Raw genomic sequence first — 18,817 nt, 5'->3', positions numbered from 1 at the left:
AATTCGAAAATCCGCGTAAAAAAAAACCGCGTTAATTCGAAAATCCGCGTAAAAAAAACCGCGTTAATTGGAAAATCCGCGTAAAAAAAGCCGCGTAAAAAAAACCGTGTAAAAAAACCGCGTAAAAAAAACCTCAGTGTATTGGTTTTATTTGGGTGCGCAGAATATGGGACATATGCGCAGAATTAGGAACAAGTAGAAAATAGTGCGCAGAATAAGGGCCACTTGCATTTTTTCCAAATGTTGTAAATAATCCACATTTTTGCTCCGAAATTGAGCTCTCATTATTTTTGCCGTTAAATTTGTTAGTTAACCAAACTGTACACGAAATTTTGAGGAAATCCTTTTAAAGGTAAATTTTTTATAACTTAAAAAATTTGAGAAATTCTTAACTGCGCAGAATTCATTTGATGCGTATGTGAAATTCACACAGCCGTTCGCTGTCAAAAAAAAGACACATTCGATTTACGTGAAAATCCAGTGATCCACCAAGTACAAAGGGATTTGGTGCATTCTATGTGATGTTCACATAGCTCTGAATAACTTATTCACGTAAAATCTATGTGAAAGAATACAGTATTCAATATGGCGCGGATCCAACAGTTTGTGCTATTAGAAAGAGAAATTCTAGGTGATGGAGAAGCTGATTACACGTGAGTAGTAAAAATTTGATTGTATACCTATTCGTTATTTTTAATATTCTGCAATTTTATTTTACAGAATTTGGGATTGGGAGGACGGACGGAGAGAATTACTATGGAGGCAGCTGTTCCGTTGCTAGGAACGGAAAGACAAATTTTCACTATTCAAAGAAACTTAGTCAGAGCACTGGCAACTCTAACTTCGACGACAGTCCACACTTAACTGACACCGATAGGGATACGCTTTTCCAAAATTCAAAGACAAACACTTGTTCCACTGAAACACTTTATTTAAACTTCACTTTACTTGAACTTACAACTTAGAAACTTGAATCAATACTAACTCTCCTGACTACGCAAAGCTACATTTATATGATGATCGAATCTTCTAGAATCTTCGAGTGCACGCGAGTCAACAATAATATAAGAAAATAAATTGTTCTGGAACCTTCTAGTACAATATTTACTCCGAATCTCGTAGAACAGTTTAGAACCTTCTAGAAAACTCCATGAGAAAATTCTTTCAAGCTAACAGCTTGAACATCCTCCCCCCGGATGAAACCTCTTTCATTTGTCGCTCTCAATATTATTGTCTTCGATTGGCAAAATAGACACCTTCGTAATTGCTCTGCGAAATTTTGTGTTGTCACTAGAAATATCTACAACACGCACCAATCCATCCTCTCCAGGGTACACCTTGTCGACTATTCCTAATTTCCAATTTAATGGTGGTAAATTCCTGTTATGGACCAGAACAATCATTCCTGGTTTAATATTTGGTTGGATCATATGATTTTTCTTCTTAGGCTGCAAACTCCGGAGGTAGTCCCCAGACCACGATCTCCAGAAATGTTGTCGCATGAGTGTCAGGTGTTGCAATCTACTCAGTCTATTGATTGGAATATTTTCAAGTGAAGGCTCTGGCAAAGCGGTCATCGGCCGTCCAATGAAAAAATGCGCAGGCGTTATCACTTCAGGGGTATCTGGGTCTGACGTCGTTACAAATATCGGCCTTGAGTTTAGGACGGCTTCGATTTGCACGAGTAAAGTTGAATATTCTTCAAATGTTAAAGGCACATTTCCTGCAATCCTTTTCAAGTGGGTTTTAGTACTTTTAACAGCTGCTTCCCATAATCCACCAAACTCTGGGGCATCAGGTGGTATGAAATGCCATTCAATACCTTTACTCAGGCAAAAACTCCCAATCTTATGTTGCTTCGCTTCCTCTAGAAACATAGCTCGTAAACGTTTCAACTCATGATCCGCTCCACGAAAATTAGTGCCATTATCAGAATGTATCTCGGTAGGATAGCCTCGACGCCCAATGAATCTTTGGAGTGCGGCTAAGAACGCTTCTGTAGACATATCCGTTACCAATTCGAGATGCACAGCACGCGTGACAGCTATATACGCTTTGATGATGATAGGTTTGCGTGCCCCTTGCTTCACCAGAACAGGGCCAGCATAGTCAACACCTGTTTTGGAAAATGGAGGTGCTGGATTCACCCTACAGGATGGTAATTGCCCCATAAGCTGTGAAGATCTACATGGTTTGGTACGGAAACATTTTACACAAGACGATATGACTGATCGAACCACAGAATATGCATCGGTCAGCCAATATTCACGACGAATAACATTTACCAAATTTGTGGGACCCAGATGTAGATGTTCTTCGTGAAGTGTGCGTATAAGCCGCCGTGTTACTTGACTCTTCTTGGGCAATATCAGCTGATGTCTTGAACAATAAGGCAAGTTGGAATGCTGTAACCGTCCTCCGACTCGTAACATTCCATCGACCAGGATTGGAGAAAGAGCTGCAAGATATTTCAATGGTTGTCCCCTTTCTATTCTATCGATTTCATCTCCAAATTCCTGCTTCTGGATAACTTTCACAATGACATTCAAGGCACATCTCATTTCATTGATTGTAGGGATTGGATTTTTCATTCGATTATCATCACCTTTGATGCGGCAATTGTGTGCAAAACGCATTACGTACGCCATAACTCTTTGCAGTTTTCGAAAACTATCAAATTTCCAAAATACTTCTAGGGGCTTCCATCCGATAACAGCAGACACGATAGAATTAACCTTCAATTCCGGCAATTGATCATCCGGTATGTCGAAGACTTCGAATTCGTTATAGCTACTTGAGGTTAGAAACTTAGGTCCGTACCACCACTGAGAGTTAGCAATAAGATCTAGCGGTTGCTGTCCTCGAGAGATTACATCTGCGGGATTAAATTCTGATCGGACATAGCACCAATGATAACTGGATTCTTTGGTGATCTCCATGACACGGTTTCGTACGAATGTCTCAAGTCGTTCTGGTGATTTTTTCAACCAAGCTAATACTATTTGGCTATCCGACCACATTGTAACACGTTGAAAATTCATTTTCATCGCATCCTGAACCTTTTTGCTTAGTCGGATGAGAATTAGAGCTGCACATAATTCCATTCTAGGGATGGTCATTCGTTTCAATGGAGCAACCTTCGATTTACTGCATAAGAGCCGCATTTCAGCAGAACCGTCAGAAAATATACACCTTATGTATATACAAGCCCCATATGCCACTTCCGAGGCATCTGCGAAACCGTGCATTTCATAAGCTTGAGTTTCACGGCCAACCACGCATCGAGGAATTTTCACTGTTCTTATGCATTGAAGAGAATTTTTCAAATGTTGCCACTTGTTTTGAATATCATCTTCTACAGGATCATCCCAATCAACCTTGCTTTTCCACAGGGTCTGCATGAGGATCTTGGCTAACACGATGATAGGGGACAGAAATCCCAGTGGATCAAAGAGTTTGGCAATTTCAGACAGAATGCTGCGTTTCGTTGCTGTTGTTGATGAAGTGTTCAAAGGATCCGATACAAATAGAAAAATATCTTCAACGGGATTCCAAATAATGCCCAAAACTTTTATTACTTCATTTGCCGCATGATCCTCCAGAACCTTGCATTGTTCACGTAATGCAAGAGGAACACAATCCAAAATCTCTGTTGAATTAGAGCACCACTTATGGACAGGGAATTTACCTAGTTCAAGTAGTTCAACCAGCTGCTGCTGACGTTTCTTGGCTGACTCCAGACTGTCATCGCCAGATAGCACGTCGTCTACATAAAAATCTTCAATAACAGTGGATGCTCCCAGGGGGAATCGCTCTTTTTCATCTAAAGCCAATTGTTTTAAACATCGTGTGGCGAGGAAAGGAGCACAAGCAGTTCCGTAGGTTACGGTTGATAATTCAAGAACTTCTAACTTTGTATGTGGAGATTCTCTCCAAAAAATTCGTTGCAGGGAAGTGTGTGCTGAATCAACATTGATTTGGCGGTACATTTTACTTACATCAGCAGTAAAGACGTATCGATGCTTGCGGAATCGTAATACTATAGAAAATAGATCGGATTGCACATTGCCACCTACCTTCAGAACGTCGTTTAAGGAGAGGCTGTCTTTATCAGGCTTAGACGAAGCGTCGAATACCACTCTGCATTTTGTCGAGGAGCTGTCTGGGCGTAATACAGCGTGATGAGGCAAATAATACTTCTGGAGCTGTGGTGGGTCTTGCCGCTCATCAACTAGATGACAATGACCCAGCCGGAGATACTCATTGATGAATTCTGTGTACTGTCTTCGGAGATCTTCGTTTTTGATAAGCCGTTGTTCCAATTGGTAGAACCGTCTTAAAGCCAGTGAACGACAATCTTCAAGCTGATCAATGGTGTCTTTAAGGGGAAGCTGAACAACAAACCTGCCTTCTGCATTTCTTCGATGAGTAACTAGAAACTGGTCTTCGCACTCCCTTTCTTCCGTGGATGTTGCGTCGTAATGAGGAACTTCTTCTATTTTCCAAAATTGATGCAAAGCATCGTACAAATCCTCTATTTTGACCACGTTGGCAAAACTCGATTCTTGCTTAAAGCCAACTTCTCTTAATTCTCCGGTGAAAATCCAACCCAAGCAAGATTCGCGAAGCTCTGGGAGACCTTCTTCTAATTTGAAAGAACCGGTTTTCATCAGTTGAAAGAAGAGGCCGTTGCCGATCAGCATATCAATGTCTTGTGGTTTGTTAAAGTCAGGATCAGCGAGGTGGAATCCTGGTGGGACAAACCAACGAGATGTGTCGATGAAGGAGCTTGGAATTTTTCCGGTTACTGCTGGAGACACAAAGCATTCGATCACACTACGATAATCGGTACACATTGATCTTATTTCGACGAAAACCTTCTCATTCGTATTTGTAGTGTTGTTGTTTACTCCACATATATTCATATTTGCTGGAAGAATTTGAGCCCCGATTTGGTTTGCCATTTTCTTGGTTATCAAGTTGATTTGAGAACCACAATCGAGTAACGCTCTACACTTATGAGGCACTCCTTTAGAATCTATTATATTTACTACCGCTGTGAGTAGGAACACCGTTCGCCTGACGGGTGTACTGTTGATGGAGCACGTTGCACTTTCAGTTGATGAATGTGGTGATGTCAATTCTTCGTTTGCAGGGCCTTCCTGAAGCACTTGAGAAGTTACTGATTTATTCGCTTCGTAGTTATTCCGTCTTCCATCTTCATGAAGTAAAGTGTGGTGTCTCAGATGGCATTTCAAACATTTCTTATCAGATGGGCAATCGCGCAAAAAATGACCATTGCGTAGACAGTTAAAACGCAGACGAAGCTTACGCGCTGTTTCTACTCGTTCTGCGACCGCCATTGCCTTAAAATCTGGACATTCAAACCCCTTGTGCTGCGAATCACGACATATATTACAACCGTTTGTTGGTACATCATCTGTTGCAATGAAACTTCTCATGTTCGTTTGTCGTCCATATGAAACAGGTCTGACTACTAGTTGGGCAGATTTTACTTGTTGGTTTGACAACTCACAACTTTCTAAAATACTGCATTGTTTCTTCAGGAACTCAATAGTGTCTTCATATTTGGGGAGTGTTCCACGTGAAAGTGTAGCCTCCCACTGCTTCCGAGTGTTTCGATCCAAGGCAGACGTCAATAGGTAGACAACAATATTCTCCGACATGCCGACTAATTCTTGCTTCATGTATCGTAGATTCTCAATATGACGGGTGCAATCATCTAAGAGTTGTCTAAGCTCGCGGTAGCTTTCGGAAGTCATTTTCTTAAATGAAAGGAGTCCACGAATATGGGTATCTACTATTACCCGTGGATTTTCAAAACGGTCTTCTAAAATCTTCCAAGCGAGCTCATAATTGTTTTCGTTTATGGTTCTAGCATCTAGAACTCCTGCCGCGGCACCAATCAGAGCCTTATCCAAATGAAACAGTTTAATAGTATCTGAATCGTGAGATTGGGCCATCACATCGAGGAACATGGCCTTGAATTTAGGCCAGTTTTCGTATTTACCATCGAATGTTGGGATTGGCGCCTTAAGAGGTTGTTGATGGATGACTACTTGCGGCGGTTTTGCGGTCGTATTTTCGCCAAGTCCAGAATATATGTCTCTACAATCGCAGACACTTCTTGATACATCTGCTCAAAGGATCCATAGAATATCTCGTTTTCTTCATAATCGTCTTCCGTTAGATATTCGCTGAGCTCGTTATGCAGACTCACGAACTCTTGATACGCTGTATCCAGGCATTTGACATACACCTTCAACTGAGCTAAATTTAGCTGAATTCGTGGATTTCGCACGACGGCCTCAATGCGTTGAACCTTTGCAAATACGAGTCCTCGGTTCCGTAGAAGAGCTTCATATTTTTTACATTTTTCACCTGCGTTATTTCTAACAGCAACTGGCTCCGAAGAACATTCTGGAAACCCTTCCATACGGTGTAATGATGCATCTGAAAATCCAGCAAACCCTTCAGCTGCTTCGAGCCCGACACCGGCTGTGTCGCTGCCTTTCCTTGTGGGTGAACGTCCAATCGGCATTTTCAAAAGATCTTTTTCTTTTCTGCTTTTATCACTTATCACTACTTTTCCACTTAGTCGTTTGAACTTAACTTTTTATCTTTTCACTTCACACTTTCTACCTTGTCTTTATCCTTTACACTTTTTCCTCAACTGTTTCTTCTTTCTGTTCACTGTATCTTCACTGCACTGTAAATCCGGTTCGATAGGACCAATGTTCCGTTGCTAGGAACGGAAAGACAAATTTTCATTATTCAAAGAAACTTAGTCAGAGCACTGGCAACTCTAACTTCGACGACAGTCCACACTTAACTGACACCGATAGGGATACGCTTTTCCAAAATTCAAAGACAAACACTTGTTCCACTGAAACACTTTATTTAAACTTCACTTCACTTGAACTTACAACTTAGAAACTTGAATCAATACTAACTCTCCTGACTACGCAAAGCTACATTTATATGATGATCGAATCTTCTAGAATCTTCGAGTGCACGCGAGTCAACAATAATATAAGAAAATAAATTGTTCTGGAACCTTCTAGTACAATATTTACTCCGAATCTCGTAGAACAGTTTAGAACCTTCTAGAAAACTCCATGAGAAAATTCTTTCAAGCTAACAGCTTGAACAGCAGCCAAGTAAAAATTTCGCGAAGATTTTATTTTTCATGTTGAATAATAAGCAAGGCCGGATTAAGGGGGGGGGGGGGCAAAAGGGGCAATTGCCCCGGGCCCCCCGGCTCAGGAGGCCCCCCGAGGGAAAAAAAGTTTTAACATTACTTTAATCATAATTCTACAATTTCTTCAAATCTATGAAAAGAAATCAAAACTAGAAAATCGGAATGAAAACTTGAAACATGACAACTAAAGAGGGCCTCGATTCATATCTAGAATCGTTTTTCTTTTACATAAGTTAAGGGGCCCCCCTAGAGCAGTGAAGGAGTTTTGTGGGCTGAGAATATCAAAATCTTTCTATTGAATTTCAAAATTTTCAACCCAAAATTTGGACAAAAATAATTTAAGTTGAATACGAAAAAAACATTCGACATAAATTGAAAAGAATCTGACGCGAAACATCTCAAATTTTCATTTTTTTTTTCATCGGAACATGTCGGTCAGGATATTCTGTACAGAACAGGTAAAATAAAGAAAAACATTTCCACATTTTCATTACATATAAACGTCTTGAACAATAATAACGTTAACTTTCCAAGTAAAGGTTACTGCACTTAAATAGCAGCTAATTCTGCCAAAGCTAGTTGTAAGAGAGAACAGAGAAGCTTGATAAAAATTTTACCCGGGTTGAAATCCCTTCCTCTACCTATTTTTGAAAATAAATTCTTTAAAACAAACTTTAGTTGCTTAAATTGGACCAATCGACAGTACAGAGTTTCTTTATTGAATTTCCATCCCAATTTCAGTCGTCTTAGACTTGAAATTCGTATTGAAACATTTTCAACTGATATAACAAAAGTAAATATCCTGAATTCAGCATATCATTTTCAAATGATCATTCTCAAGTTATAATAAAAACGATCTCAGAGTTGAGTTGCTAATATCATTGAGTGATGCTTTTGTTAGAATAGACAGTGAATAGCCCCTCGTATCGTATCCGTTGGAAACGTTATGCGTAACGTACATCGTTTGGCAACCGTTTTTTCATCACTCGAGTACAGTTCTTCGAACCGAACACTTCGTTCACTTATTTTATAATAAAGTTTAGTGCGTTAAACCGTGTTTCTTTTATTTTCTCCCGATTGATGGCCGCCTAACTATTAGGTTATGGGCCCAGTATCGCGGTTCGATAGGAGAAATAAGAAATCGATGAGAAAAGTTTAGTTTTCTTTCCGCGGCGACGCGTTTAGTTTCGATAGTGAAAAATTCCTCGTAGAGCAAAATGGCGGATGCGAAGCTCTTGATGGAGCGATTGTGTGATTCTAATTGGAGCAGCTGGAAATTCCGCATGGAATTGCTGCTGATGAAAGAAGAGCTGTGGACAATCGTTGAAGAGCGGAAGCCGGAGGTCATTGATGCTGTGTGGAGGGGAAAAGACGCCAAGGCGCGTGCGACTATCGGACTAGCTTTGGACAATGACCAACTGTGTCATGTCCTGGGAGCGGAAAGTGCAAAAGATATGTGGGATGCGTTGAAGGGCGTTCACGAAAGAAGCTCGTTGACGAATAAAGTGTTTGCTTTGCGAAAATTGATAAAATTGCGTTTGACTGATGGTGGGAGCATGTCGGAACATCTTGCCACATATGCAGTGCTAGTGAATAAACTTTCCGGGATGGGTGAACGACTTGCGGATCATATTATTGTCGCGCTCATGTTGTCTAGTTTGCCAGAATCGTATGATCCACTAGTGACGGCTCTAGAAAGTCGAAGTGAAGATCAGCTTACGTTGGATTACGTGAAAGGACAACTGTTAGATGAGTGGAAAAGAAGAAATGATCGTGGAATGGGTTGTTCGGAGAAAGTGTTGGCAACTGCTGTTAAGCCGAAGAGAAATTCGCTGAGATGCCATTATTGCTCTGTCGAGGGACATATTCGTCGCTTTTGCCCGCAATTTATTGCGGATCAGCGGGGAAAAAGTCGTGTAGTGCATCAACAACCAAAGCATCAAAAAGCAAAACTGTGCAAAGAAGAAACAGAACTTTGTTTTGCTGCTGGTGTGTGTGGGGTTGAAAAGTGTTGGTACCTTGATTCGGGAGCGAGCACACATATGACAAACAGTATGGAGTTTTTCGATGGTTTGGAACAATCGGAAAGTGAAACAGTGTGTCTCGCTAATGGTGAAAAGATTCCGGCTAGTGGAAGTGGAAATGGGAAACTGTTAGCAGCCGATGAAAGTGGTAAAAACAAAAGTGTTACTCTGAAGAAAGTGTTGTATGTGCCCCAACTGTCGAGCAATCTGCTGTCGGTAGGAAGAATCACCGATGAAGGGTTTGATGTTGTGTTTACCGACTCGGACTGCCGTGTGGAGAAAAATGGACATACAGTTTTGTTTGGAGAAAGAAGTGATGGCCTTTATCGGCTGAAGCAACCGGAATATAAGTCGCTGCTATCAACAGTTCCGCACTCGGATAACTGCCTGCATTTATGGCATCGGCGATTGGGACACAGGCATCCCGATGCAATACAAAGGATCATCAAGGAGGAGCTGGGCAACGGATTGAAGCTGTTGGATTGCGGTGTTAGATCGGTGTGTACAGTATGCTGCAAAGGAAAAATCGTACGGGATCCGTTTCCGGCATCAGAATCGAAATCTTCAGCTATTCTGGAGTTAGTTCACACTGATCTTGCTGGACCATTGGATGTGCCGACCCCTCGAGGATATCGGTTTGTAATGACCATGATCGACGATATGAGTAAGTACACCGTTATTTATCTTTTGAAAAACAAATCTGAGGCATATGAAAAGATTAGAGAATACGTGGCTTACGTTGAAAATCAGTTTGGTCGTAAACCGAAAACTATTCGCTGTGATGGTGGAGGGGAATACAGTAGCACAATTTTTCTGAACTATCTTCGGGAAAATGGAATCGTCCTGCAGCAAACAGCACCGTACAGCCCCCAGCAAAATGGCAAGGCTGAACGCATGAACCGTTCGCTTTTGGAAATGACCCGATGTTTGCTGTTTGACAGTGGTTTGGAAAGGAGGTACTGGGGAGAGGCTGTCATGACGGCAAATTACTTGCTGAATAGACTTCCTTCTGTATCAATTGAGCGTACCCCGTATGAGCACTGGTTCGGAAAGAAGCCGAAGTACGATGAGTTGCGGATTTTCGGATCAAAGGCACTGGTGAAGATACCTAATGAGAAGTTGCGGAAACTCGATTGGAAGGCTCTACCGTTGATCTTTGTTGGGTATGAGGAAAACCGTAAAGCTTATCGTTTTCTCGATACGGCAACGAACCGCATCGTTATAAGCCGAGATGCGAAATTTTTGGAGATGGAATTGGAAGTCCAAGAATCGGTACGCGGAATTGAAAAGCTAAGCAGCACTGAATCGGAGATGGTCGTAAATTTGAACAGCCCAAACATTCAGGAGGAGCCAGTGGAAGAGGTCGCTTCGGCCGATGACAGTTTAAATGAAACGATTATGCCTGGAGGAAATGACAGTTTTTATGACAGCGCTTCCGAGATGCTGGGTGCGTCTGATAGTGAATCGGTACTCGAAGGTTTTGCTCCAGAAGAATATCTCCGCCGTTCAAACCAGACAACCAAAGGTGTGCCTCCCGTTCGTTTTGAAGATCGAGTAAACGTCGTCCAATCCTTGGCCGGACCAGAGCCAAGGACTTTTAAGGAAGCTATAGAATCTGATAATTCCAGCGCCTGGAAGGAGGCGATGGATGCTGAAATGAAGAGTCACCACGTCAATGAAACATGGGAGTTGACAACCTTACCGCCGGACAGAAAAACTGTTGGAAGCCGGTGGGTATTCAAGGAGAAGCGCGGAGCTGATGGAAGTATCGTTCGACACAAGGCGCGACTTGTTGCGCAAGGCTTTGCTCAACAATACGGTGTAGACTTCAACGAAGTTTTTGCGCCTGTTACGAATCAAGCTACTTTCCGAGCTCTTCTCGCCGTAGCTAGTGCTCACAACATTACCCTAAAACACCTAGATGTGAAGACGGCATATCTACACGGTGAACTCGAAGAGGAGGTCTATATGAAGCAGGCTCCAGGGTATGAAGAACGAGGACGCGAGCATCTAGTGTGTAAACTGAAAAAGAGCATCTATGGACTCAAGCAGTCAGCAAGATGCTGGAACCGCAAGCTGCACGAGTCCCTTATTGAAATGGGATTCAAACAAAGTCTTGTTGATTTGTGCCTATATACAAAAGTCGTCGACGGGAATCTTGTCTATGTTTTAATATACGTTGATGACATTGTCGTGGGATGCAAGTTAGAGGCCGAAACCCTGAAGGTGTACAACGAACTGAAGAAGACTTTTGATATCACTTGCCTCGGAGATCTCACTTTCTTCTTGGGTATGCAGATTGAAAGAAAGAATGGGACTTACAGTATAAATCTTAGCAGCTACATCGATCAACTAGCCCATCGATTCGGAATGCAGCAAGCGAAACCGGCCAACACTCCGATGGATAGCGGGTATCTACAGCTGGAAGGCCACGGCAAACCCTTAGCTGACTCTACGAAATATCGGAGCTTGGTAGGCGCATTGTTGTACATAGCCGTACATGCTCGGCCAGACATATCTGTCAGCACATCGATACTTGGCAGAAGAGTCAGCAACCCCTGCGAAGCCGACTGGATAGCCGCAAAAAGGATCGTCCGGTACCTGATCGGAACTAAGCAATGGTCACTGAAGTTCTCTGGACAAGAAGAGCAAATGATCGGATACTGTGACGCAGATTGGGCAGGCGACCACGAATCTCGTAAATCTACCACGGGTTTCTGCTTCCTGTTCAAAGGCGCGGCCATTTCATGGATCAGCCGTCGGCAGTCATCAATAACTTTGTCATCCATGGAGGCCGAATACACAGCTCTAAGTGAAGCGTGCCAAAAAGCAATATGGTTACGGAGACTGCTGAAAGATTTGGGCTGTGCGCAGAAGAGTGCAACGATAATCAACGAAGACAACCAAAGTTGTATTGCCTTTGTTCGCTCGGAAAGGCAATCTCGAAGATCCAAGCACATTGAAACCAGGGAACACTTCGTGAAGAATCTCTGCGAGAAGAAAGACGTCCAGCTTATCTACTGTTCAACGGAAGAGATGACTGCAGACATTTTGACCAAACCACTGGGAGCAACGAAGCAGACCAAGTTTGCAAAAATGCTTGGATTATCGTCGTCGTAGGACCTGAGAGACTATCACTGAGGAGGAGTGTTAGAATAGACAGTGAATAGCCCCTCGTATCGTATCCGTTGGAAACGTTATGCGTAACGTACATCGTTTGGCAACCGTTTTTTCATCACTCGAGTACAGTTCTTCGAACCGAACACTTCGTTCACTTATTTTATAATAAAGTTTAGTGCGTTAAACCGTGTTTCTTTTATTTTCTCCCGATTGATGGCCGCCTAACTATTAGCTTTTACCATGACCACTATATTTTTAGTCTTATCTTTTTCCAGAAACAATTCATTGAGATTTTCAAGTTTTATGATGTTTCTTCAGTTACTGAAGTTCATTTTCATGGTTTTTCTGTATTTTGAGAACTCGGGATCTTCGTATAAGGTGCTAAACTCATTCTCGCTTTCATTATTTTTTTTTAAATCGATCATGTTTGCTTTTGGCTTTGAGGGCATCGAATGAAACTTTTGTCACATTTAGAATGACAATTTTATAACAATTTTTTTTTTATCTGATGAGAATCATATTTATAAACATCTCATCAAAAGGTTTTTTTTTTAATTTTAAAGATATAGAATTGATATTCATATTTGGTGTAATTTCTTTTTTGGCTTCATCAAAGCTACAGAATCTCTTTTTTTAATATAATTCATATTTAGTTTCTCAAAACTTGATTTCAAATTGGGATTTAGATTTAAGACACTGAATTGTGGCTCTAAATATAACCTGATTTTTCAGTTTTGAATTATTAGACTCTTTCATCTTTATCTCTATGAAATCTAAATTTTATTATTTTGTTTATTTAATATTCAATGTTTCAAATATTCATGACACTTCCCAATTGTCATTTGGTAAATATTTCCCGATGAAGCACACACTAGGCGATCAATGATGAAATGAAAATCACTTAAAATATCTAGCTGGTCATATTTCGAAGAATTTTAGTTGGTGATAAGGGTATTAAAAAAATATCAATGAAATTTTGCATTTTTCAGCTCGAATCCTTGCTTTCATTTTCGGAAAATTTCTAAACTCTACGTTTGCAAGTGATTAATTTACAATTTTAATTTGCCAAACAATAATGCCAGAAACTATCTTCTACGCAGACAACTTGGCTTTTTGAAGACAGTATACTGAACTCATCAGCAGTTCTTGAACATGTTTAAAATGTTTTGTATTCTCAAGGATAGCATTTGAAAAAAAAAATTGAATCATAGGGGCCCCCCGAGGAAAATTGCCCCAAGCCCCCCGATGGCTTAATCCGGCCCTGATAATAAGTGACGTGCTAGTAATGAATAAAATAATAAGTGAAGTGTAAATTCTATAGTGAAAATGAAAAGTGTTTCGTGCATTGGAATAAATAAAATGAACTGTAAAATCAGCACGTTTTTATTTATAAGATCCTAAAAAGTTGTTACGTTCATCTATCTTCTATCTATATCTATATATATAAAAATGAATGTTTGTCTGTCTGTCTGTTCCCTATAGACTCGGAAACTACTGAACCGATCATCGTCAAAATTGGCATCTGAGGGTTTTTGAGGCCGGGGATGGTTTCTGTAATAGTCAAAACTCCATCCGACTTAAGAGAGGGGGGGCTTCCAAACAAAATTTGTAATTTTTCGAAACAAATTAAAGTCATGACATCCATTTCCTCGAGATTTTTTTTTCCTTTGGGCGGTTTGTTTTTCGTCGAGGCGTCGCGAGCCAACGTCGCAAAAGGATAGTAACCATGGCATAGCATACTGATCAGTGGGAATATTTTGGCGCGTATTTCTAAACCAAGAATATTTTCAATGCAAGGGGTGGCGATATGAAGCCTTGATGTGATTTTTTTTCTACTTGATTCCTAGCTCATTTGTATAGCACATGGTTATGAATGACGCCTAGATGAGACCCAGATTGACATTTTGCCGATCGAATAAAACATATGCCTACATTTTTTTTGTCAAAATCTGAAATTGAAAAGCCATGGCATCCATTTTAAGAGATTTTCTTTTGTCTGAGGGGTTTGTTTTTCGTCTCTATGGTCAAGCACACGACACGTCGTCGCAAGTGGATAGTAACTAAAGCATACTGTTACTGTTCATTGATCGCTGGAAAAATTTAACAATAAGGCGCCTGTTTCTCAACCAAGTACCTATGTTTCTTATGCAAGTGGGGGCGATCTGGGGGAGGAAGACTGAAATTCGCTGTATCGTTTTCTGTATCGTTTTTTTACTGTTCGGCAAAAAGCCAACAATTGTTGAAAAGATTTGTAAACGTAAACTTTAAACTATATAAAAATTTTGTTCGGTCAATGGGAACTACCCAAAATCTAAATCTATTATTTAGGCTATTTTTAGAACAACCATTAATCAAACAATTTTCATTTATCAGCTGCAAAACTATAACGAAATTTGAGCAACTCAATACGCTTGATCATGCAGAATTTTCCAGAGCAAAACAAAACCTAATTAAATCATTGTTTCATGCTAAACAAGTGCTTTTCAGCATCAAAAAAGTTTTATTGCAATTCACTAAATATGAAAGTAAGATTTTGAACCTTCGCACTGGTCGGTAGATTGATGAGAGAAATTTGACGTTTGAAAGATTTTTTTCTTTTTTTATTCAGTCTTCCTCCCCCAGGGGGCGATATGCAACCTAGATGTGTTTTTTTCTTGCTTAATTGCACGTGGTAATAAATGACGCCTAGATGTGACACGGATTAGTATTTTATCAATCGAATCAAAACCAATTGAAAGATTTGCAAAAATACTTCCATATTTAGATCGTGTTAATGTAGGTAGCATTCGACTTTTCATTCTAGGAACATTAGAACATGTTCAAACGTTCAACTTTTTCTGTTAAAAAAATAAAAAGTTATAATTCCTTCTAGAAATTGTTACTTTGGCCCAAATACACAACTGAAACGAATTTAGACATGAAAATGGGAGCTTTTTATTTTAAATAACTATGAAAAACCATCGCACTTTTTGCTTACATACAAATTCAAGTACGTACTTAACACGAAAAGTGTTTTTGTGTTACATGGCTGCATAAAAGAGACTTTTGATCCGCTTCGTTTTTGAAAAGCGAGACTTTAGAACTGATATTCAAGAAATTTTTGGTATACACTTAAAGTGTTAAAAACAATATTCCCTCCTGTCAACTTACGCGGTGGGGCAAGGGCAGACGTCGAACTTTTAAGAAATTCATCTTCAAAATGATTCAATATGTTGGAAAGACCAGAAGGGGTATTCCGAATGTTAAAACTGAAGCGGATATTGAAAATTCTTAAGGGGGGGGGGGGGGGGGGGGTAGGGTCTAACACATTCAAAAAAACTTTGAAGAGATTTTACAGATAAAAAATGGCGGATTTTTTCGTGAAAAATCGTAGTTTTTACTTCAAACAGCCACAAAAATTTCATAAAAATTTTTTTCAGTTAAATAAAAACGTTGGGGTCCAGAAAAACATCTATTAAAAATATTTTGCTATGATTTTTTTACTTCAGATGATTCTGTGCTGAGATACGGTGTCCACCGCAAATCCTGTTTTCTAAAAGGCATCCTCGAAAGTGCTCCGTCACCGGCTCATTTTTCAATATTTTTCTACGAAAAAATTACTAAATGTTCTTTTAACAATGCTTTGTATAATGCAAAAAAACATAAATAACATAAATTTATACTGCAGGAATACTGCAGATATATCAGTGAAATTTGATAGAACAAAAAACAGGAATTCGTATTAAATCCATTTTAAAGCCATTACTCTGACGCATCTGAAAATAAGCTTAGCATTGACACTTGCCCCAATATACGGGACAAATGTAAACTTAGAAATTTGTTTTTGCCAACATTTTTTAATATTTGACTTTCAAAGAGAAAATAATAAAAACGCTGAGAACTTATTTAGTGATGCAACTGATATTTTTTTAAATATTTATATGTTTTGCCGTAGTAAATTTATTTTAGAAAAAAAGGAATTTGCACTGTATTTAATACATAACTAATTTAATATAGTTTTCATAACCATGATAAGTGCTGTTTGGGAAAACTTCAAGCTATAATGTCTCATGTTCACGAGTTTGGAATATGGCGAAACATTTTTTAACATAATTTTGGCGCAAAAAGGATAGATATTCAAACTGCTTCGTAGGCGAGGATGGTGAAAAAAGCTGTTTGAAAATGATTATTAAAAATCTTTTTCATTGTTTTTTTTTTTATTTCTTTAGCTTATTTTTTCATCTCCAAAAAATACCCCATCTAAAGCTTATCAGGAGCTGGAAGAGCTCATAATACAGAATATTAGGAATATACTCAAAAAACTGTCTCGATTCACGCTATTCATCCGTTTTAAAAATTCTATTCCATAAAGTAAAATTTGCAATAAATTCCAATATGCGAATCTTTTTCTTTCAATTAGAAATTTATGCAAACTCCAGTCAGATAAATCAGCGTACTTTCTTCAAGCGGTGGGGGACAAAATTGGAAAAGAAGGGGGAGCTTCCATGTAAATTTAAAATAAAGAGCTTTTCAAAGAAAGAAGCATATTTTAAAACGTTTTTTTTAGGTACAGAGTACAAATTTCAGATCTTGAAAAACGAGTTTATAGATCAAGTTTCAGTAAATAATATATACCATATTTGAATTACAATTCAGAACTGCAGCTGCAGCTCTCATTTCAAACTTGTTTGTTCTGAAGTATGAACCAAATGCTCTCTAAAATCTAAACTTGAATATTTTTTTACAAATTACATTTATTTTCGGAAGGTGTAGCAAAGCACAACGGGTCAGCTAGTATTATATAAAACAGGGAGAGAGACAGCCCATACAGAAATGTACGAACACGCAAAACTCTTCACTGGATTATCCGATTTGCATGAGATTTTTTTTTGTTGTGTTCGTCTTCACGCGAAGAATAACACAACGTAGAGATAATTTCGAAAATGTTTTTGTGGAATTTGAAAATTAATTTTTAGTTTTTATTCGTATCAAATAAAAGCCATGGCACCCAATTTCCATTTTTTTTTTCATTCGAATCACCCAGAGTAGGAAGGCGCCAAAAGCAATCAAGGCTTACTAATGTTCATCCATCTCTCTATAGGAAGTTTTGGCGCCCATTTTCGTTGCAAGTATACTTTTCACGTGGCACCAGTAAAATGGATACTTGGATGTGATTTTCCCTATGGGGTTCCGCAACTACGAAGCATAGCAAGCATTTCCAAAACTGTTGTCTATGGCCAGACACTACGAATTACATCACCAAATTTATAACCAAAGGCACAAAAACGTAGCAAAATGACTTTGCTTAGGTCTTGTGAGTACGTGTTTTTCATTACTGAACATTTTATGAAGCCATTCATAAAAGTTTTTGTGGCAAACCAGAATGAAACATTTGTTTCAAAAAAACTAGAGAAAAATTGTCTATGATCGGACAGCAAAATTTGAAGTTTCTCAGAGGACCAAAATAGTTCCGTTATTCAATCTTTATCTTCAGCAACTATTTGAGGGTGCTTATAGAGACATAGATTTAATTGTAGTCCTTAATGTGTTAAATCAGATTTCAAGACTCAAGGCCACAGTTTTATTTAGATTTATTCATCATTATCGAGGCCTCAGCGCAAATATTGGGACTCATATGTGAATATTTTTCACATGGGACACACCTGGAGAATTTTTTTTTCTCTCTAAATTTTGGGAACAAACTTTGTAAAAAAAAAACTTGTTTATAGTTGGACCACATGAAGCGTTTTCCATCGATAACTCAAAAAAGATGAAAGTGCACATGGGACTCATATGCGAATAGGGGCAGTATAGTCTCACGAGAAAAATGAAGTGCGCGCAGGATTAGCTAGTCATTGATAAATTTCAACTGTACTTACCAGATTTTTTTGATTAACGATAGTGCTTAAATGTTTAATAACATTTACTGATGTCCTCCCAATAGCTTCTTCTTGAGCATTATTCGTCATACCAGAACTGTGTTGATCAATTTGAGAATCAATTTTGTTTGTAGCTTCTGTGATGGGAGCCGCACATAATGATCCTGTTCCCGTATTGTCATATACACCTGGCGTCATTTTTGAAACAACTTTAGAGAACAAACTTTCAAGTTCATTACTTTTTTCCCTTGCAAATTCGGTTAATAACGTAGAAGAATGTAAATTAAGATTCATGATTTGAACCTGTTTGAACGACCCTTGAATTCAAAATAAATATCACAACACGGTTTTGGTTATGACCGTTTAATGGTTAAAATTCTACACGGTAACAAATGTTACTCTATTCTGTATAAAATTTCATACAGTTTCGGGAAAAGTGTCTCCACTTAGTTTTATGTTAGGGCGCTTTACGCAAGCGTGAGCAAAGAGGTTTTATACATTTGAAAGCTTTCGGCGAGTTGCTCAATTCTGTATATTTTGACATGGGGATGCCCATGCATTTTCTAAATTTTTCTGCAAAAGTAAAGTAAAGG

At 39.2% G+C, this 18,817-nt stretch overlaps 1 protein-coding gene across 12 annotated transcripts in view; it reads right to left on the bottom strand.

Moving 5' to 3' along the window:
- LOC129754241 (putative 1-phosphatidylinositol 3-phosphate 5-kinase) overlaps positions 1 to 18,817 on the bottom strand; it is a 303,435-nt gene that overhangs the window by 255,946 nt on the left and 28,672 nt on the right. For 11 of the 12 annotated variants that reach the window (XR_008738989.1, XM_055750183.1, XM_055750188.1 and 8 more), the window contains exon 1: positions 18,225 to 18,571. The exons of the other annotated variant lie outside the window; for it this stretch is intronic. Coding sequence is in view for 10 of the 11 variants with exons in the window: in XM_055750183.1 (XP_055606158.1) it covers positions 18,225 to 18,518 (294 nt within the window). In the remaining variant the exon portion in view is untranslated. Of the gene's footprint in view, positions 1 to 18,224; positions 18,572 to 18,817 lie in introns of those variants that run through there. 12 annotated transcript variants of the gene reach the window in all.

This window comes from Uranotaenia lowii, chromosome 3 (genome assembly GCF_029784155.1).
Source record: "Uranotaenia lowii strain MFRU-FL chromosome 3, ASM2978415v1, whole genome shotgun sequence".
NCBI lineage: Eukaryota > Metazoa > Arthropoda > Insecta > Diptera > Culicidae > Uranotaenia > Uranotaenia lowii.
This window is presented reverse-complemented; position numbering and strand designations above follow the sequence as displayed.